The sequence below is a fragment of the Saccopteryx bilineata genome, chromosome 12 (genome assembly GCF_036850765.1).
Source record: "Saccopteryx bilineata isolate mSacBil1 chromosome 12, mSacBil1_pri_phased_curated, whole genome shotgun sequence".
Lineage (NCBI taxonomy): Eukaryota > Metazoa > Chordata > Mammalia > Chiroptera > Emballonuridae > Saccopteryx > Saccopteryx bilineata.
Genome location: NC_089501.1, coordinates 56945425 through 56964891, shown reverse-complemented (window position 1 = coordinate 56964891; position 19467 = coordinate 56945425). Strand labels below are relative to the sequence as shown.

At 54.0% G+C, this 19467-nt stretch overlaps 1 protein-coding gene across 4 annotated transcripts in view; it reads left to right on the top strand.

The window, feature by feature from the left end:
* Window positions 1-19467, top strand: part of RPS6KA2 (ribosomal protein S6 kinase A2) — a 251982-nt gene that overhangs the window by 65380 nt on the left and 167135 nt on the right. Inside the window, exon 1 of one of the 4 annotated variants that reach the window (XM_066248037.1) lies at window positions 17428-17539. The exons of 2 other annotated variants lie outside the window; for them this stretch is intronic. Coding sequence is in view for 1 of the 2 variants with exons in the window: in XM_066248034.1 (XP_066104131.1) it covers window positions 17589-17702 (114 nt within the window). In the remaining variant the exon portion in view is untranslated. Of the gene's footprint in view, window positions 1-17427; window positions 17540-17583; window positions 17703-19467 lie in introns of those variants that run through there. One more of the 4 variants, XM_066248034.1, reaches the window with a different exon arrangement.

Genomic DNA, 19467 nt, shown 5'->3' with positions numbered 1-19467 from the left:
TCCGAGCCAACTACATGTTTCGACCTACACCCCACAGCTGTCATGGTTTAGAGATTTGACTTGAACTCCCCTTGTGCCGATCGTGGCTGGATGTAGAGACAGAGAATTTGATATTGATAAATATGAACGTTTCTCAAAAGCTCTCCCAGACGGCCGTGACCAGCGTGGTGAGGATGGTGTTTATTGGGAAGAAGGCAAGACTACTCCTAGTCACACTGCCTTGCCGTTCCTGAGCAGAAAGTCGTCATTTCCAGCCTGGAAAAAGGGTGGGTTGGTAATCTCCTCGCTGAGGGGCGTCTTCATGGGAAGCAGACACAGCGAAGCCTCTGTTCGTCTATTCCTTTCTTCATCTGATAACAGAGCAAGGTGTTACCAAGCACTGGACTAGAGCTAGAGTATCTGCCATGGGGGTTTCAGAAAGCCACTCAGGACAGAAGGGGACATACAGAGACAACGTGTGTTGCTCACGTGACAGCAGGCAGTGGGGGTAATGGCGGGCAGCACATGTATTTGCTTCAAGTTCTTACCTTAGTGCCTGGAGCCAGTTTAGGAAGTGGTCTCTAAGGTCAGGCAGAATAACAGGTCAGGATAGGGGAGCACCCCCCCCACCCCCCAATCCTGCTTCCCACCCCTCACATCCCCCCTGAGAGGGGCTGACCCTCAGGCCCCAGTGCCCCTCCCCAGAAAGAAGCCAGTACCTGGCTTCCCATCTCTCTACTTCCACAGGTTGACTGTGGTTAGATCTTGGTTTTGTCATTGAAACGCTTGCCCTTTGGTGACCCTCCAAGGAACAGAGACACACTAGTTCTGCCTCATCCTTGCTGCTAATTACTTTCCAGGAAGCACCTGCCCATCTTTGTATGGTCCTTAAGCTAAGAATGATTTTTACATTTTTAACTGGTGTAAAAACAGACAAACAAGAAATTTCATGACGCATGAAGATGACATGAAATTAAAACTTCAGTGTCCATAAATAAAGTATGATAAGAAGCCAGCCACGCTCGTGGTTGCGATAGAGGTTCGTGGTTGCGATAGAGGCTGTGTGACCTCTGCAGGAAAAGCTGACAGGCTGCTGCCGTGATCTGCTGGTTCTGTGTTCAGAGTCAGAAGCCGAGGATTTGGTCCTTGTGGTTGGGGGTGGAGGGGGGTAATCCTCAGCGTCCAGGGCTTCCTGCACGTCTTAGAAACTTTCAGCGTTTGGTGATTCATTCACACATGTGTGGACATGGACCCAGACACACATACAAATAAGACAAAAAAAAAAATCCAGTGGCTGGATTTTTAACCTGGTTAACCTCCTTTCTCCCCCATTTTATTGAGTGAAAGTCCTGTTGGGTGTGTTTAGAAATCCTCGGACGTCACCTTTTCTGAACTCGAGGTCAGTGGTTTGAGACATCGCCGACCTCCTAGGGCTGGCCAGGTTGACCTCACCTCTGTGCATGCGTGTGTGTGTGTGTGTGTGTGTGTGTGTGTGTGTGTGTGGGAGAGAGAGAGAGAGAGAGAGAGACTGAGACGTGCTGCTAATTACTTTCCAGGAAGCACATCCTCGTTAACCCTCATACAGGGGTCGAGTTACATTAACCGCTCTGACAGGAATGTGAGCACAGACCCAGCCGTCTTGTATGGTTCGACGCCTTGTGTTTTATTGTCGGGTTAAGAAGGTCGTAGGCACTGGTTTAGACTTCGGTTACGATGATTCGTTTTTCTGAAACAAACATTGAATGCTTTGTGGTCTTTTTAAAGGGAAAAGCATTTGCAGAGGCTTTTTGGTTTTTCCTGATGGGTTGTTTGAGGAGGAAACAGACAAGTCAGGCTGTTCCCCAAAGCAGCACAGGGCTGACTTCCCCCCAAGCCAGCCCTGAGAGCCCCATCAGCCCGGTGGCCTGTGGCAGATGACATCTCTACTACTTCCCTTGGCGCCTGTAGCTAAGGAAACTCTTTTAGGGGAAGTGGATGTGGAATCACAAAGCCGTGCGCGCGCGCGTGTGTGTGTGTGTGTGTGTGTTTGCAGAAAAATGTCTAATCAGCCGTTAGTGAAAAGGCTACATCCAATGCACCTGCCCCAAGTAAGAGTTGATTATGAGACGTGGGACTTGGCAAAATTTCTAGAACATTCCTGGACTTAAACAGATACGCTCCACGTGTCCCGGGCGGAGATCCTCCCCGCCCCCACCACCCTGTTCTTGAACTCTACCTTTGTCCCCTCCGTCCATCCCCCTTCTCCTTCCCGGAATCCCAGTCCCCCTGCTCGCCGGGTCCTCTGCTCAGCTTTCTAGACAGGTGCCTGCTTCTTCTGCTGGTCCGTGTAAGCCAGGGGTCCCCAAATTTTCTACACAGGGGGCCAGTTCACTGTCCCTCAGACCGTTGGAGGGCCGGACTATAAAAAAACTATGAACAAATCCCTATGCACACTGCACATATCTTATTTTAAAGTAAAAAAACAAAATGAGAACAAATACAGTATTTAAAATAAAGAACAAGTAAATTTAAAGCAATAAACTGACCAGTATTTCAATGGGAACTATGCTCCTCTCACTGATCACCAATGAAAGAGGTGCCCCTTCTGGAAGTGCGGCGGGGGGCTGGATAAATGGCCTCAGGGGGCCTCATGCGCCCACGGGCTGTAGTTTGGGGACCCCGGTGTAAGCTCTTCCTCTTCCTACGGCCTCGTGACCCTTGCTGGCTTGTTCCATTTCGAATATTTCTTTGCAGTTTATGTAAATTGTGATCCTAGGGTTTCAACATCCAAACTTTTTTTAGTTCTATCTTGATTTCATGCTGAGAAAACTTGCCTCCGTCAAAAGATAACAGACACGATCATCCTCATTTTGTTCTGTCACTTGGGTGTTCACTTCCCACACGAAGACCTGATTTTTCTGGCACGTTGGATTGTGAGGCGTATCCTAGGGATAGAATTATTTTTCTTTTCCCCCAAACCGCTCACCTATTCTTTTTGAATCGCTTGTTATTATAACCTTTTCTCTCTGTTCTGGCTTCAAATATCACTTCTGTCCTAAACTCTTACACGTACCCAGATCTATCTTTGGACTTTTCTCTTCTATTAAACTGACTTTTCGTACTATTTATTTTCCCAGCTTTATTCACATAAAATGGACACACAGTATTATACAAATTCAAGGTGCACAATGCCTTCATTTGGTACATTCATATGTGGCAAAATGGAGTACCACCATGGAGTTGGTTAACACCTCCAAGCATATAATTACCATTTCTTTTTGTGGGGAGAACATTTAAGACCTATTCTCTTAGCAGTTTTCAAGTATATAATTACGGGGGTATTGTGTGTGTGTGTGTGTGTGTGTGTGTGTGTGTGTGAGTGACAGAGACAGAGGGAGTCAAAGAGAGGGACAGACAGACAAGGAGAGAAGGGATGAGAAGCATCAATTCTTCATTGCAAGTCCTTAGTTGTTCATTGATTGCTTTCTCATATGTGCCTTGACTGTGGGCCTTCAGCAGACCGAGTGACCCCTTGCTCGAGCCAGCGACCTTGGACTCAAGCTGGTGAGCTTTTTCTCAAACCAGATGAGCCCGCGCTCAAGCTGGTGACCTCGGGGTCTTGAACCTGGGTCCTCCGTGTCCCAGTCCGACGCTCTATCCACTGCGCCACCGCCTGGCCTGGCTACAGGGGTATTAACCATACACTCTGTACTGTCCATTACATCCCGAGGACTCATTCTTGTTATACCCGGATGTTTGGACCCTTCGACCAGCCTCTCCCCGTTATCTCTGCCCCATAGTCCCTGGTAATCTCCTTTCACACTCTGGCTCTAGGAGTTGGGCTTTTTTAGATTCTGTGTCTAAGTCATCTCACACAGGGTTTGCCTTTCTCTCTCTGACTTATTTCACTCGGCATAATGCCCTCAAGGTCCACCCATGTTGTGGCAAGTGGCAGGCTGCCCTCCAGAACCTGTGAATGTGACCTCGTGGTTGAGTATAATTCTTCTGTGTGTGCGTATGTGTGTGTGTGTGTGCATGTGCACACGTGTGCGTGTGTGTATCAGATATATGTATCTCCTTTATCCACTCATCCATTGAAGAACACACAGGTTGTTTTCACGGCGTGGCTGTTATGAATAATGTTGTGGCAAACATGAGCGGCAGACACGTGTTGGAGATCCGTCCTCATGTCCTTTGGATAAGTGTCCGTCAGTGGACTTGCTGGGTCACAGGGCCGTTCTGTGTTTCGTCTTTGGAGATCAGTGTGCGCTCCCACCCACAGTGCACAAGGGTCCGCCTTCCTCCGCACCCTTGCCCACACCTGTCACCTCTCACTTGTGTTTGTGGTGACGGTCACTCTAACCGGTGTGAGGTGGCATCTCCTGGTGGTTTTGATGGTCATTTGATGATTAGTGATGTGAACACCTCTTCATTGTGCCTTTTGCTCATTGCTATCTCTTCTTTAGGAAAAAAAAAAAGTCTATTCAGTTTTCCTGTCCGTTTATAACTGATTTTTTGTGTCTGTTATTGAGTTGTGTGAACAGAGTTTTTGACAGTCTCCCCTTATCAGAAGCGCAGTTTGTACATATTTTCTCAGACCCCAAGCTGCCTTTTCGCTCGTTGGGTTATTTTGTTTGCTTGTTTGTTTGTGTATTTTGCTGTGAGGAAGCTTTGTCTCACACGGCCCCACGGATCAGTGTTTGTGTTTCCTGCTTCCTGCTTTGGGTTTCATACCCAAAAATTCACTGCCACCCTTACACTATTTTTATTATTACACTTTACTGTTTGCGAAGACAAGCTGCCCCCTTGCTTTGTCCTTCTTCTGGGCTAACCTCAGATTTGTCCTCCCGGATAACGCCTTTGAATTTTCCAAAAATTATTTTTACGGAGCTAGAATCGCCACATACGATGACAGTCGTCTCAGTGGACGACGTAATAATGTGGTGTCTGCATATACTGCAACATGGTCACCACAGCGAGTCTGAAATAGTTAACATCTGTCGCCACACTTAGTCACAAAAGTATTTTCTTACGATGAAAACTTCTGAAGATCTGCTCTCTGCAGGTTTCAAAAAGGCAGCCCGACAGTGTTAACGCTAGTCACCATGGCACATGGCACACGGCACACAGCACACCCCAGGACTTCAGTTTGTAACCAGAGGTTGGCACGTCTGACCCCCCTTCTGGCCCTTTAGCCCACTCCCCGAAAGATTCTCCTTTTTAAGAGGCAGCTGAGGGGGCTGCTTGGGCTTCCTCCATGTTCTCAGGGATTCGCCCGGTCTGATGGTTGGAGGACACACGTGCTCGTGAGGACTAAGGCTCAGAGGTTAGTTCCTCGTATGCTCCTTCCCCCCACCCCCACCCCGGGGCAGAGTTTTCTCAACTTCTCTGAGCCAGGTGGAGAGCAGGCCCCCAGGAAGGGCTGCTCTGAGCTCGCTGTCCAGCTCCAGGTCTGACTGGGGGCGGCGGGAGGTGCTCTGCGATTTCCCCTGTGCCTCCCTCACCCGGGTCCCTCCTGCCGGTCCCTCCCAGGGCCACCATCACAAAGAAACAACCACACACAGAGGGACTTGAACGATACAAAGTAATTCTCTCACAGTCCGGAAGCCAGAGCCCGAAGCCCTGGTGCCCTGAAGGACAGCTGTCCCCTTAGCGCTGGTGTCATGGGCCACCCCTGGTGTCCCTGGCTTGTAGACGCATCTCCCCGCTCTCTGTCTCCTTCCGGCGGCCTTCCTTTCTCTGTAGACCGCTGCCTTCTTGTCGCGTAAGGACACCAGTCACAGTGGACTAGGGCCCGCTCTCCTGACCTCATCTTAACTTGATGACCCCTTCTCCAAATAAGCTCACATTTACAAGTTCTGGATGTTGGGACTTTTCAACACCTCTTTTGGGGGGGGGACACTCTTCAACCCACCGCAGACCAGTCAGTGGCCTATTTTCTTTCTCCTGCGCCTTCTGTCTCATGGCGGCGGCGTCTCAGGACCTGAAGCTGGACCGTCAGGGCTCAGGTCCGAGTCAGAAAGCTTTTCTCTGGCTTAGGATGAAAAACTAAACTGACACATATTACCCAAAGTGTCGTTTTGGTGTGAAAATGAGTTTGCTGTTTTAAACCAGTAGCAGCGAAACAAAATGTCTATAAAGCCCCCCCCTCCCACACCTGCGGCAGCACGCTGGGGGTAACCTGCACGGTCTCGCAGGGGCAGGAACTAGACTCCACCCCAGACGACTGACTGGGGAGACACATGGTGGGAGCCGGGCGTTAGGAACCCTGGCTCCGCGGAGGTCCTGAGAGGAACGGGGAGGGAGGGGAACGAGGAGGGAGGGGAATGGGGAGGGGGGGGGAACGGCGAGGGGGGGGAACGGGGAAGGGGGAACGCGGAGGGGGGGAACGGGGAGGGAGGGGAGCGCGGAGGGGGGGGAACGGGGAGGGAGGGGAGCGTGGAGGGAGGGGAACGAGGAGGGGGGGGAACGGGGAGGGAGGGGAATGGGGAGGGGGGGAACGGGGAAGGGAGGGGAATGGGGAGGGGGGGAACGGGGAAGGGGGAACGCGGAGGGGGGGGAACGGAGAGGGAGGGGAGCGCGGAGGGAGGGGAGCGTGGAGGGAGGGGAGCGCGGAGGGGGAGGAATGGTCAGACAGGCAAGGCTGGGAGGTTTCAACCAGGTGACGGCAACCCTCCTGAGGGACACGTGGGTAATGACAGAGTGACTTTGTAGGAGGAAAAAAAATCAATAGGCTGTGGAGACCGGCTGACCAGCCAGGATCGGCGCGCCGAGGAGCCGGTCGACATCCTCTATTTTTAGAGCATCAGGCCGCGACATCCATCACCCCTACAAATAGCGTGGCCAACGTTGACCTCCGGGACGGCACGAGCCGGACTCATTTATTTTTGCCTCTGGTCTCCCTGAACGTTTTCGGGAAGCTCGGCCGTGGTTCCTACTTGCTGGCGTAGAGTCTGAACAGATGACTGCATGGGGGGCCCGGGGCGGGGGTGGTGTGTGTCAGACGTGGCTTTTGCTTCTTGTGACTCCTAAGTCACTCTGTTTATTCCCTTTGGGCTTTGAGCCACTTCCAGACGTTTCAATTGTCCGATTCTGCTCTGAAAGCGTGCATGAATGTTTTTGTGTTGTTGCCCAGGGCTATGACCCAGATTTCTAGACATTGGGTTTAAAAAAAAAAAGAAAGAAAACAGACAAAAAGCAGTAGCTGCTTCCTCTGTTCCTGCACGGTCCATCTGCACAGATATCTCATCCATTTTTCATAAAAAGCTGCTCTTTCCTCCCTGTCAGTATCACTTAGATTTCTTTTTTTTTCCCCCTCTTCATTTTATTCATTCAAAGATGACTTCAGAAAAACCCTCACACTCTCCCGGGCGTGAAAACCAGCCCTGGTTTTTGTTCTTCTCTTGATTTACGGGGATCCTGTTGGCCGCAGGACAACCTGTGGAGATGGGGGTCCCTATGCTTTGAAAAGGAACAAAATGCATGATGTGTCCAGGTGGGCGAGTGGGACTCGGGGGTGGGGAAGTGTAGCTGCGGCAGAGGGCGTACGTGCCAGGGGGCGTGGTGGCCCGTGGGCCGCAGGGCCGGGTGGACGCTCGTCTGAAACCCATGTTGGAACGGGTCCGAGAGGGCGTGGCAGGCGTGGGAGGACGGGTCGTGTCCAGCGTCCACGTGGCCGTGCCGTCTGGATCTGCGCCTGTGTTTGTGGCCACCTTTCCACAGCTGTGGGGACCCCAGGCCGCCTTCCCCGGGGCTCTCCCTCCGCTCCCAGCGGAACCCTGCCTCCCACCCAAGGGCAGAGGGCCCGCAACGGGGCACAGATGTCCGGGAGGCAGTGATGGCCAGGTGGGAAGTCTCAGCTGGCCGTGGCTTCTTCACAGAAGGGGTGCTGGAGTTTCTAACAAACCCACCTCAGCGAGATGCCGACGGGCTCACCTACTCACCCATCGAGACAGGAAACCTGGCCCACGCTTCATGTCGTCAGGTGACGTCTGTCTGTCTGCGCACGCGTGGCTGTGCGCATCATGAGGGACTGAGAAGGCAGAGCCCTCGGCCCCAGTCCGTTTCCTGACAGGTAGGAGCACAGCGACCCTGTGGGCCTCGGTGGGACCGTGGAGATGGCTTGGGGGAGCAGTGACCACACCAGGGTGTGTGGAGCTCACACATAACCACTGCAGGGTGGCCTCTTGTCCCCGGGCTGCCGTGGCCCGCCTGTGTCTCTCCTGCCACCAGACTGTAAGCTGAGCCCAGTCCTGCTCATCACAGGTGCCCATGGGTACCTGCAAAGAGACACATAGTGCAGCTGGACCGCCTCATCTCAACCTGCACAGCGGGTGTTAACTCTGGCCCCAAGCACCTAGCTTTCCTCTGTGTCACCCCGTTAGCCACAGCAAGAAAGGAATCAGTCCTTCATCAGTTCAAGAGTCAGACCCGGACAAGAGGAGGCCCCGCCCTGGGCTCTGAGCATTGGACACCCCTTCCGACCTGCGTGTGGCCGTGACCCTCACTGGGGCGTGCGCTCCTGCGTGTGGCCGTGACCCTCACTGGGGCGTGCGCTCCTGCGTGTGGCCGTGGCCCTCACTGGGGCGTGCGCTCCTGCGTGTGGCCGTGGCCCTCACTGGGGCGTGCGCTCCTGCGTGTGGCCGTGGCCCTCACTGGGGCGTGCGCTCCTGCGTGTGGCCGTGGCCCTCACTGGGGCGTGCGCTCCTGCGTGTGGCCGTGGCCCTCACTGGGGTGTGTGCTTGTCCAGTCTCTGCTCCTTCCCATTCTAGTGCATGCTGCAGGCGCCTGGCCTTCAGAATTCCCTGCCCCAGTGGTCCTGAGCCCTCTCCCTGAGCGCGTGGGGCCTCTTAGGGAGGTCCGTCCAACCTCGCATGGGAGGACCACACCTACAGGGTGACCACTCCCGGGCCACCCACCAACGTGGTTCAGTCTGCACCTGCCAAGTTCGTAGAGTTAGTTCCCTCTTTACCCTCTTTGCAGTCTGCAGGATCTGTCACTGATTTGTGTCCCCTCTCTCCTCTCTCTCTCTCTCCCCCTCTCCCTTCTCTCTCTTCTCTCTCTCTCTCCTCCTCTCCCTTCTCTCTCTCCTCTCTCTCTGTCTTCCCCTCTCCCTTCTCTCTCTCTCTCTCTCTCTCTTTCTTTTTCTTTTGGTCAGTCTGTTAGAGGTTTGTCGACTGATCTTTTTTTAAGAAGCTCATTGTTTCACTGATTTTCTCCATTGCTTTTCTGTTTTCAGTTTCACTGATCTCTGCTCTCCGTTTCTGTTTCTCCATTCACTCATTTCCCTGTGTTTATTGACGAGCAGGTGTGCCTCCCTTGTGTTTGCTTTGGGTCCGTGTTGCTCTTTTCCTCTAGGTTTCAGAGGCCGGAGAGCTATCATTTTATCCTCCACTTCGCTATTTCTTCCTCTGTACCTCTCCCCCCGCCCCCCCGCCCCCCCCCCCCCCCCCGGTGCAGCCAACGATCCCAACCAGGAAACATTTTCTTTTTGTTATTGTATTTTCAGGTTCCAAATTTCCTCCTCCTTCTCCTCTTCCTTCTCCTCCTCCTCCTTCTCCTCCTCCTCCTCCTTCTTTTCCTCCTCCTCCTCCTCCTTTTTTTTTTTCATCTTCTGCTTCTTCGCTGAGGCCCTCCATCTGTTTGCCAACGTTTTCTCTGTTTTCGTTTGCTTCCGGATCGTTTGCAATCGCTGGTGGAAGCATTTCCTTCCCAGCTGCTCCGGAACCTTTGTCAGGTAACGAGACCATCTCCGTCATCTTGGTTTGACACTGGTCAGTTGTCTCTCTGCGTTCTGACTGAGACCTTCCTGGTGCTTGGTATGAATGAGTGTGTTTTATTTTCTTTTTTAATTGAAAGCTGTAGGCCATGAGTCTGCGGGTCTCCTCCAAGGCTCTGGTTTAACGGGCTTGCTCTGACCCCATTGCCACAGAGGAAGTGGTGCCACCTCGTTACGACAGGAAGGGGTGCAAGGGACCCAGGTCTGCATGGCCTCAGTTGACTCTCCAGGGGTGGGAGGAGGCTGTCCCAGCACCCTGCCTGACCGCCAGGGACACAAAGGGGAGGGTGGCCTCCTTACCTGGGGCAGAGGACACCACCCATGTGGGGATGTGAGGTGCCTCATTACAGCCCGGGAAGGGGGCACTCCAGGCTCCGCACGGGAGAGAGCAGGCTTTCGTTGGGGCTCCGCTTCCTGTCTGTGCCCGCTGACGTGTGAGGGTAGCTGGTCTTCTCGACCCCACCCCTGGGACGCACAAGAGGAAACCCAGGGAACCCACCTGCGTGCCATCCCTCGTCCCTGAGCCCCTCGTCCCTGAGTCCCTCGTCCCTGAGCCCCTCGTCCCTGAGCCCCTCGTCCCTGAGTCCCTCGTCCCCGAGTCCCTCGTCCCCGAGCCCCTCGTCCCCGAGCCCCTCGTCCCCGAGCCCCTCGTCCCCGAGCCCCTCGTCCCCGAGCCCCTCGTCCCTGAGTCCCTCGTCCCTGAGCCCCTCGTCCCTGAGCCCCTCGTCCCTGAGCCCCTCGTCCCTGAGCCCCTCGTCCCTGACCTGCCTCCTCCTCACTGTCGCTCAGTCTTCTCACTTTCGTCTTAGATGGCACGTCCCAGGTGGTCGTTATTCTTTTCTTTTTTTTTTTTTTTTGTATTTTTGTGAAGTTGGAAACGGGGAGGCAGTCAGACAGACTCCCGCATGTGCCCGACTGGGATCCACCCGGCACACCCACCAGGGGGCGATGCTCTGCCCATCTGGGGTGATGCTCTGTTGCAACCAGAGCCACTCTAGCACCTGAGGCAGAGGCCACAGAGCCATCCTCAGTGCCTGGGCCAACTTTGCTCCAATGGAGCCTTGACTGCGAGAGGGGAAGAGAGAGACAGAGAGGAAGGAGAGGGGGAGGGGTGGAGAAGCAGATGGGCACCTTTCCTGTGTGCCCTGGCCGGGAATCAAACCAGAGACTTCCACATACCGGGCAGACGCTCTACCACTGAGCCAACCAGCCAGGGCCCAGGTGTTTGTTATTCTTGATGAGAAAAGCAGGGCAATCCATGTCTGCCCCCTCGTCCTGGAAGTGGAAGATGAAGCAGAACATGTCCACCTGCAGGACCTAACGAGCAGAGACCGTGTTGGACCTCGCAGGCATACACACATACACTCACACACACACACGCACGAGTCCATGCATGTGCACGCGCTTGTACGAGAAAAGTGTGCCCAGGAGTACAGAGCAAAGCACACTGAGCTTGGGAAAGAGTCAGAGTGCTGAGAGCAGGCTTGGGCGCCTGTGGGGTGTCATCGATTTAAACCCCCAGCGTAGCACCGACTGTAAAAAGCTGACGTCTTAACCTTCATCGGTCCAGATCTGGAATGAGGCTTAGCGTGAACAGCAACGCTGCACTGAATCTTTCAGAGGTTCAGAGATTCGAGTTACACACATTCTTCTGTGGACGGGCACCCGCGGTCATGCCGTCCTGGGACCTTCCCCGCGGTCACCGGGAGATTGGCAGGAAAGGAGGACAACATTGCGGGAGAATCAGGGCACAGATGTGATGCAGCTTCGTGGGGGGTGCTGATCGGATTAGCCTCCCGTGGGGATTCTGAGCTTGAGTGTATACCGCGGGTCCCGGTTAAATTAGACGGTGGCACATGGGAGCATCGAGACTCTCTCTGGTATGTGAGGCTGTCCTTCCATGTAGAAAATCGTCGTTGTTCTGGGCGCACTGTGGAGACCTTTCAACGCTTCGGCTTCCTGCTGCGGTGACTCAGAGGCAGAAGCCGAAACCAGAGTGTGTGTTTGAGAAGTACTCCTTCGTGGGAATTAAATTCGTCGTGGAGAACAGAGAATGAATTTAGGCACCTGTAAATCCGGGAGATGGTGGGGGGTGTGGGGGGAGGCAGCGGATTAAATACCGCCGACAGAGGGACAGAGGGAAGGACGTGCCCGGGGTCACTTTCATCCCTTTCTTCTTTGTTCATTGACATTCACTAATCCTCTTACGCCACCTGGGCATGGGGGTCTTCACCCATTTCATCTGAGATTCTGACATTTGGGAGAGAAAAGCGGTGCAAAGAATAACAATGACTGGAAAGGGGATGGAAACTGAGATCAAGCCACAACACAGAGCAGTCTCAGGTGGTCTCCTCCATCCCGGACCTGTGCTTGAGCATGTGACCCGCCTTTATTTCTGCCTTCGGAGATGCTTGCTCCTCTTCCTCCCCTGGGCAAAATCTGTTACGTGTGGGCTCAGCTTAGCGAGCGCCCCAAATGCATCATCCCATCATGTTTGACTAAAAACCCCACGAGGGAAGCAGCCTGAATTAGTTCCCGATTCTAAGGACGAGTAACGGAGCCCCTACCAGGACGAGGGACGTCCCAAGGGCAGGCGGTGGTCAGTGGCAGAGTCAGGAGCTGCCGCTGCCCGGGCTCACAGCTCGTGGTACACACATAATTCTGCTTTCATTTCTTTTGCTTCTTTTCTTTTTTTTTAATTTTTAATTTTTATTTTTTATTTATTCATTTTAGAAAGGAGAGAGAGAGGGAGAGAGAAAGAGAGAGAGAAAAGGGGGGGAGGAGCAGGAAGCATCAACTCCCATATGTGCCTTGACCAGGCAAGCCCAGGGTTTCAAACCGGCGACCTCAGCATTTCCAGGTCGACGCTTTATCCACTGCGCCACCACGGGTCAGGCCAGTTTTGCTTCTTTGAATACTGATGACATGAGCAACACATTCCCTCTGTTTCTGTCCCCTCCCCCCTTGTCTACCTAATTAGCTCAGCTTTGTCCACAAACATAATACCTTTTCTTTGTGTATGGAGTACACTTGGCTGTTTCTGTCGTTTCTTGCTCTGGAAAATCACTGGTGGAGACGTGACTACTTCAGAAGTCGTCTGTGCTGACAGTGTAATTAAACATTACATAACAAAAATAATGCTGGCTTCAATTGGGACTTTCCCAGATCCAAAAAGGGTCGCACACATTTTTAATGAACTCAATATGCATTTAAATGTTAATACATATATTTAGTTATAATAGAGACCATTTTTCTTTTGTGTGTGTGTGGGGGGGTGTTATAGGATATGAGCAAGTAAAGCTAACCAGGGAAATTAATAATAATAAGGACAATCATTAGGTAATTCTTTGGTCTTGGAGAATTACCTAATGAATTCCACTTCCTGCCTGGACCCACTTCCTGTCTGGGGCCACTTCCTGCCTGGACCCACTTCCTGTCTGGGACCACTTCCTGACTGGGACCACTTCCTGTCTGGGACCCTCCCTGGTCATTGTGCTTTCTCTCTCTTTTTTTTTTTTTTTTTTTGTATTTTTCTGAAGCTGGAAACGGGGAGAGACAGTCAGATAGACTCCCGCATGCGCCCGACCGGGATCCACCCGGCACGCCCACCAGGGGCGACACTCTGCCCACCAGGGGGCGATGCTCTGCCCCTCCAGGGCGTCGCTCTGCCGAGACCAGAGCCACTCTAGTGCCTGGGGCAGAGGCCAAGGAGCCATCCCCAGCGCCCGGGCCATCTTTGCTCCAATGGAGCCTTGGCTGCGGGAGGAGAAGAGAGAAACAGAGAGGAAGGAGGGGGAGGGGTGGAGAAGCAAATGGGCGCTTCTCCTGTGTGCCCTGGCCGGGAATCGAACCCAGGTCCCCCGCACGCCAGGCCAATGCTCTACCACTGAGCCAACCGGCCAGGGCGTGCTTTCTCTTGTTAGCACTTGTATCCTATTCATATCCTGGCATTTTCTTCCATCATTTCAAATGTCCCCAGCTCGTCACAAGGTGTTTTCGTTCTTCTGCGCCTTTCCGTGACACTTCACCTGGAATCCTCGCCTCTCCACCGAAGTTGTTCCTAGAAGGGCACCGTCCCGGCTTCAGAAGACCTTCCTCCCCGAAAGCCGGGGACACGTCTGACCGCTTGGCCCTTGGTCCTTGACCAGAGCCAGGCCCTCCGTGCAGTGAGCCTCTCACCCGCTTAACCTTGTTTACAGGACTTTCTTTTCTTACAGGGGGAGGGTTCGTAGAGCGTTATTTGGTTTGGATGGCCGTACTGTGTCTCTGAATTGGGGAAAAAACTTTCATAATTACCTTCTCACCAACAAAACAGGTCATGCTGCATAATTGCTCACGCGCCAGTTTAACATTCACTGCTCGCGGACACTCCCTCATAGACGGGGGTTGATGTCTACCCTCCCAATGAAGACCCTCTTTCAAGCTCTGTCCTCTGGGGAATGACCGGACACATTTCAGACGTTCGCTCTCTTTTTGGGTCATCCCTGCAGTCAGGCGAGAGGTGAGTTTCTCCGTGGGAGGGCGACAGTGTTGTGTGGATGGGTGGTCCAGCCGACTCTCAGGGTTCTGTTCATGTGAGCAGGGGCTGGAGTTTGAATGCAGAGACGGTCCACGTTGACCTCACTCGGGAGCACAGGACGCGACTTCACTGGTGGCCCCGTTCATCGGGCAGCCGCACGGCCTCGCGAGCCGGTTCGCGGCCGAAGCTGAGGCGGACCAGCAGCAGCCTGTCGCCCGGGAAAGGCTGAGCCCCAAGAGGTCACTGCCTTCACGCCCGTGTCGTTAAGGATACACCCCTTTTTCTTCTCAAGCCTTCCGGTTGCTCAGGACGCCTTCACGGAAGAGATACAGGAGGAAGGGAGCGTGGCACGTGGGTGGCATCAGAGGCGCAGGCGTGTACCCAGATTACAGTCGGCACGCCGGCAGCTCCCGGTGTCTTCTCTGCCGTTCCATTAACCTCGTGCACCCCTTTCTGCTTTAAGGCATGAATGTTTCCACTTGACCAAAAACAAAAACAAAGGAGAGTGGAGGGAGTTATGAGGAGGTGACATGTAACTGATGGAGAAATGGGACAGTGGGGCTGCTGTTTCCCACGGGACATATTTGTTCAGGGCCACCAGCATCGATGCTGGCTGTTATTTTCATTGTCTTCTTTTTTGGAAGACAGCGGCTGAGGTTTCTCGCAGACCGCTGGGGAGCTGGAACTTGACTTGGCTTACGCGGCGAGGTGGCATCTGACAGACAACTGCCCAGACGCCAGAGAGTCAGGGCGATGAGTCCAACCAGGTCGCGCACCGCCGGCGCCTCGAACACCTCCCGCTCTTACAAGGACTTCGTAAGACCGTAGCAGCGCAGGTGTGGATAACGTACAGGACGGAGCCAAGGAGGCGCAAGGCCCCTTTCTTCTTCTAGAAGCTTCTGAAGACACGCAGCATCCCCGACCGCCCACCCGACCTTCTACCAAAAAACAAACAGCCTGACCTGTGGTGGCGCAGGGGATAAAGCGTTAACCTGGAAATGCTGAGGTTGCCGGTTCGAAACTCTGGGCTTGCCTGGTCAAGGCACATATGGGAGTTGATGTTTCCTGCTCCTCCCCCTCCTCTCTCTCCCCCTTCTCTAAAATGAATAAATAAAATCTTTTAAAAAAAAAAAGAGGTTTTTAAACAAACAAAGAAAACACCCAGTCGTGCGTGAGCCTCTCTGACGGGACGCATCCTGCTCTGCTACGTTTTATCGAGTGCCTTTGCAGCTGGAAGGGACGGACCGATGGGGTGTGACGCTGACGTGAAGGTGGCGGGGGGCATGTCCCTCCGGCACAGGACGGGCTAGGTCACCATGCTCGGACGATGCCAGTGAGCTCCGCGAGGCAGGGCTTGGCACCCCTTCGGAAAATGGGAGGTGGAACCCTAGGAGGTCGGACTTGGCACTTGGCCGCTTCCAGCGTTTTTTCTTCGAACCAGCATCTTCCGCTCCTCAACTCTGCCAAGAATAGCCCCACAGTTTTAGCCAGTTGATGAATCAGCATTTGCCTTGATGGTGACTGCCCTGCCTTGGAGGACCTGGAAGGGACAGAGCACGGGACGGGGACTCCACACCACACCGAGGAAGTCCTCCTGCTCGTCCGTCGCGGCCCCAGGTGACCACATCTCTGGGAAGCCAAGCTCGCGCCGTCTGTGGGGGGTCCAACAAGCTGCCAGATGAGGTTCTTTCCCAAGTCTGCCTGGGTCTCCACGTGGCAAGCAAACCACGTGTGGGAGGCTGGATCGGATTGGCCCCCCCTCCGTGGAGAGTTACAGGCTCAACGGACCGTCTGTATCCTCTTGTTAAACAGCACACTCCAAAGGCAGTGTCAGATGATGCACGACAGAGACCTTTATCAACGCTGTCCTTCAGCAGGACGCTGAGACTCGTCACCGCGCGAGAGAGTTCCTTTCTTGCAGGGAGAACAGGGGACACTCACGACCAAGAGGTGATGACCACAAGGTTTGTCGTCCCCCTTCCCCCCTCCAGCAAACCAGGCCAGCGAGCGAAGCGTGTGCAACTTCTTTTGTACAAATTGATTTTGTTTATTGATTTAAATTTATTGTGTTTACATAGATTCAAGTGCCCCACTGAATACATCCTCCCACCCCTGTGTTCCCCTCAACATCCCTCCTGCCCCTCCCCCCAACGCCCTCCCCCTTCCCTCCAGGATTTGCTGTCCTGTTCTCTATAACGCTGTGTTATGTGTATATAATTTCATTAATCTCCTTCCCTTCTCTGATCCCATCTTCTCTTCTACTTTCCCTCTGTCCGCTTTTCCCTCTGGACCCATTGAACCCGCCTCTGTCTCTATTCCGTTCCTCAGTTCACCCTGTTCATCGGATTCCTCAAATGACTGAGGTCATACGATATTTTTCTTTCTTATTTCTGTTGGTTCTCTCCCCCAAATATTGCTCACACTGGTTAAGCTGCCATTCGGGAAAGCAGGGAGAAGGGACCTGTCTGGTGAGCACGCTGCGTGAACAGGGAGTGCACACCACACGTGACATCAGCCGGGTTCAGCCCTTCAAGGGTGGCAGAGCGGGACATTCACATGGCATAGTTTTGTTTTGTTCTGGTTGTTTTTTTTTTTTTTTTTAGCTACCTCAGAACGGGCGGCTCATCTGATGGGCGAGCTGAGTCTGCATTAGACACTGTGGCCACAGACAGGTCTGGGGAGAGGTTCCGAGTTGGGGGACAGGGGTGGCCGCCTGCACACAAGGAACAGTGAATCTCTGCGGCTTTGAGATTAAGCTGTGCTGCCGCTGAGACGCGGCCGAGCTTCCCCGGGTTTTAAGTTTCTTTAGTAGCGGACCTGCCCAACGGAACAGGAGATCAGGGTTTTTAAGTGACTAAAATAGAACCTCTGGGGGGCGGGGCGGGGGGGCGGGGGGAGGAGAAGAATCCCTTTCTGAGCGACCTGTTTGCAGTCTCCCGGCCTGCGGACGGACAGAAGCCCCGGGCTGGGCAGCAGCGGTCTCAGATGTCACCCCATCGCCGGAGCTGCCGCCGGCTTCACGCACATTAGTGGCTCCCTCCAGTTTGGGCGTCGCTCAAGACCGGCAGGCTTGCCACCGAGCAGGTGGCCAACCTTGCTCACTTGCCACCCAATGGGAAGAGCAGTCCCTATATTAAGCCAGTGACCCCGAGGTGTTGGCTCAAGTCGGTTACTAAAAGTGGTTCTGACTTACCCCCGCTGCACGGAAAGGGAGTCTTGCCCTCTGCCGGTTCTGGCTGGTGCCCGCTGAGGACCAGCCCGAACGGTCACAGGCTCTGCCTGAGGTGTGTGTGCTCTGGGACCCGGGGGGTGGGGGTGGGGGCGAGAATCTGGATGCCTGAGGAGGAAGACTGTGGCTCCCGGGCCGTCGTCATCGTCAGCGCTGCCTCGGGCGATATGCTCTCTCGTGTCCGCCGCGCCTTCTCTAAGTTCTACGGGGCGCTGTTAGTAAGTACCCTCGTTTCTGTCTTGACAGGCACCGGGCCTGTGTGGGGCATTGTCTGTCTGCTTGTTTGTTTGTTTCAGAGACAGTCCCCAACCTTATTTGGAAGCCTGATCGGCCAGTCCGTGAGATAATTATTTTTTTTTTCCAAAATGATGCATATTGAATATTTTTTCAATATTTTCCTTCATCTGAAATGGAGAGCATGAAACTTTTCAAAAGTCACTTCTCTGACTTTTTCTCTGTTTAGGTATAAACTGTGGTCCTTTTATTATTTTTGTTTTTTTCTGTTTTTCTTCACATGTTGGCTTGTGGAAGCCTCCTGCTCCGCATCACGGCCGTCTCCGTCTGGGGAGACTGGTGCTGGTGGCGGGGTCCGCGGAGGCTGCGTGTCTGCCGGTGCTGACGCGGGGCGGGGCCGGAGGCGGATCCCCGTGGTCTCTCTTCAGTCAGAGGGGTGCGTGCACCCAGAGCTTGGAGCACTAGGGGCGGTTCACTTCCTTTATGTTCTTCTCATACATCTTCCCTCCTGTTTCGTTGGCATGTTACCCCATTGTCTCCGCCCGTTCCTTCCTGTTCTTCCTTCCCTAAAGCAGCAGCTGCTGGAAGGTGACATTTGGCGGGCAGGTGACGTCCTTGCTTGCTCCGGGCTTGGTCTATGGGCCTTTGTCATAGGGACCCTCCTGCCCCGCCCTCTGGCTCTTCCATGCCGTTTTGATTCATTGCATCTTTGCAGTTAGTAGTTTTTCCCCCGAAACCAGGATGCCCTGTCCTGTTACAGTTCCTGATCCCGGAGTGATTTCAGTTGGTCAGTGGCTGTTCACGGAGTGTCATCAGGGCCGCAGGGGAGCCAGAGGCTGGGATGTGTGGCTGTCCTCCCTCTGCAGATTGCTGGCCTTCTCCTCTTTGGATCCATAGGTCACTGCAGAGGCAAATGCCCGGGAATGACGTGATACTGTCCCTACATGGTGTGCCCTCACCTCGCGCCCAGGGAGCCCCCGATCCTTCTGAAGACAAAGGATTTAGATGGGGGCCCTTGGCAATGTCACCGACCTTGTATGTCATGCACGTGGTGGCACTGGGGGTGGGTGCAGACAGGCTCTGAAGGAGAGTGCGGTGGTGACAGTGCGCTGTGGTGGGTGTGGCCAGGGTCAGGATTCCCTGGGTCCCGGGTTCACTGGGCTGAGAGCTCCACGTTCTCGGGCCCGAGGTGAGGAGTGCGGGCGTGGGGGTGAGCACGCGTCCGGGCGAGAGGCGGCGGAGGGCCGCACGCCAGGGACACGGGAACAGAGCTATTTTGGGAATGCCGTCCTGGCAGGTCTCACGTTGGGTCACGCAGGAGAAACTGAAACGGGGAAGCTGTTAGGGGCCGTGATCCCCCGTGGGTCGTAGGGCGAGGGAGAGCCTCCGGGCACCGGGCAGGGAATCAGGTCTGCAGGCTGGGCGTGAGGACAGCGGCCCGGTCGGCTTCCCCTGTCCTGGTTTCCGTGATGAGTGCGTCACAGCCGCACACGGAGGAGGAACCGCAGGGTCACAAGGAGCCTGGGACTCCCCACACGCATCGCCGGTGCCTGACTCTTCTAGAACCCAGAGTTTCTGTCATTTATTTTTCAACCTTCACTGTCCTATTTTAAAGCCATTGGAACCATATTACACAAGGGCACATTGTTGGTATCTTAGCTACCATGCCCTGTGTGTGACCGGTGCAAGCATTGCTTAGCCAATGTTTTCATCGAACGGATGTTCCCAGTAAAACATCGCCATGGGGGG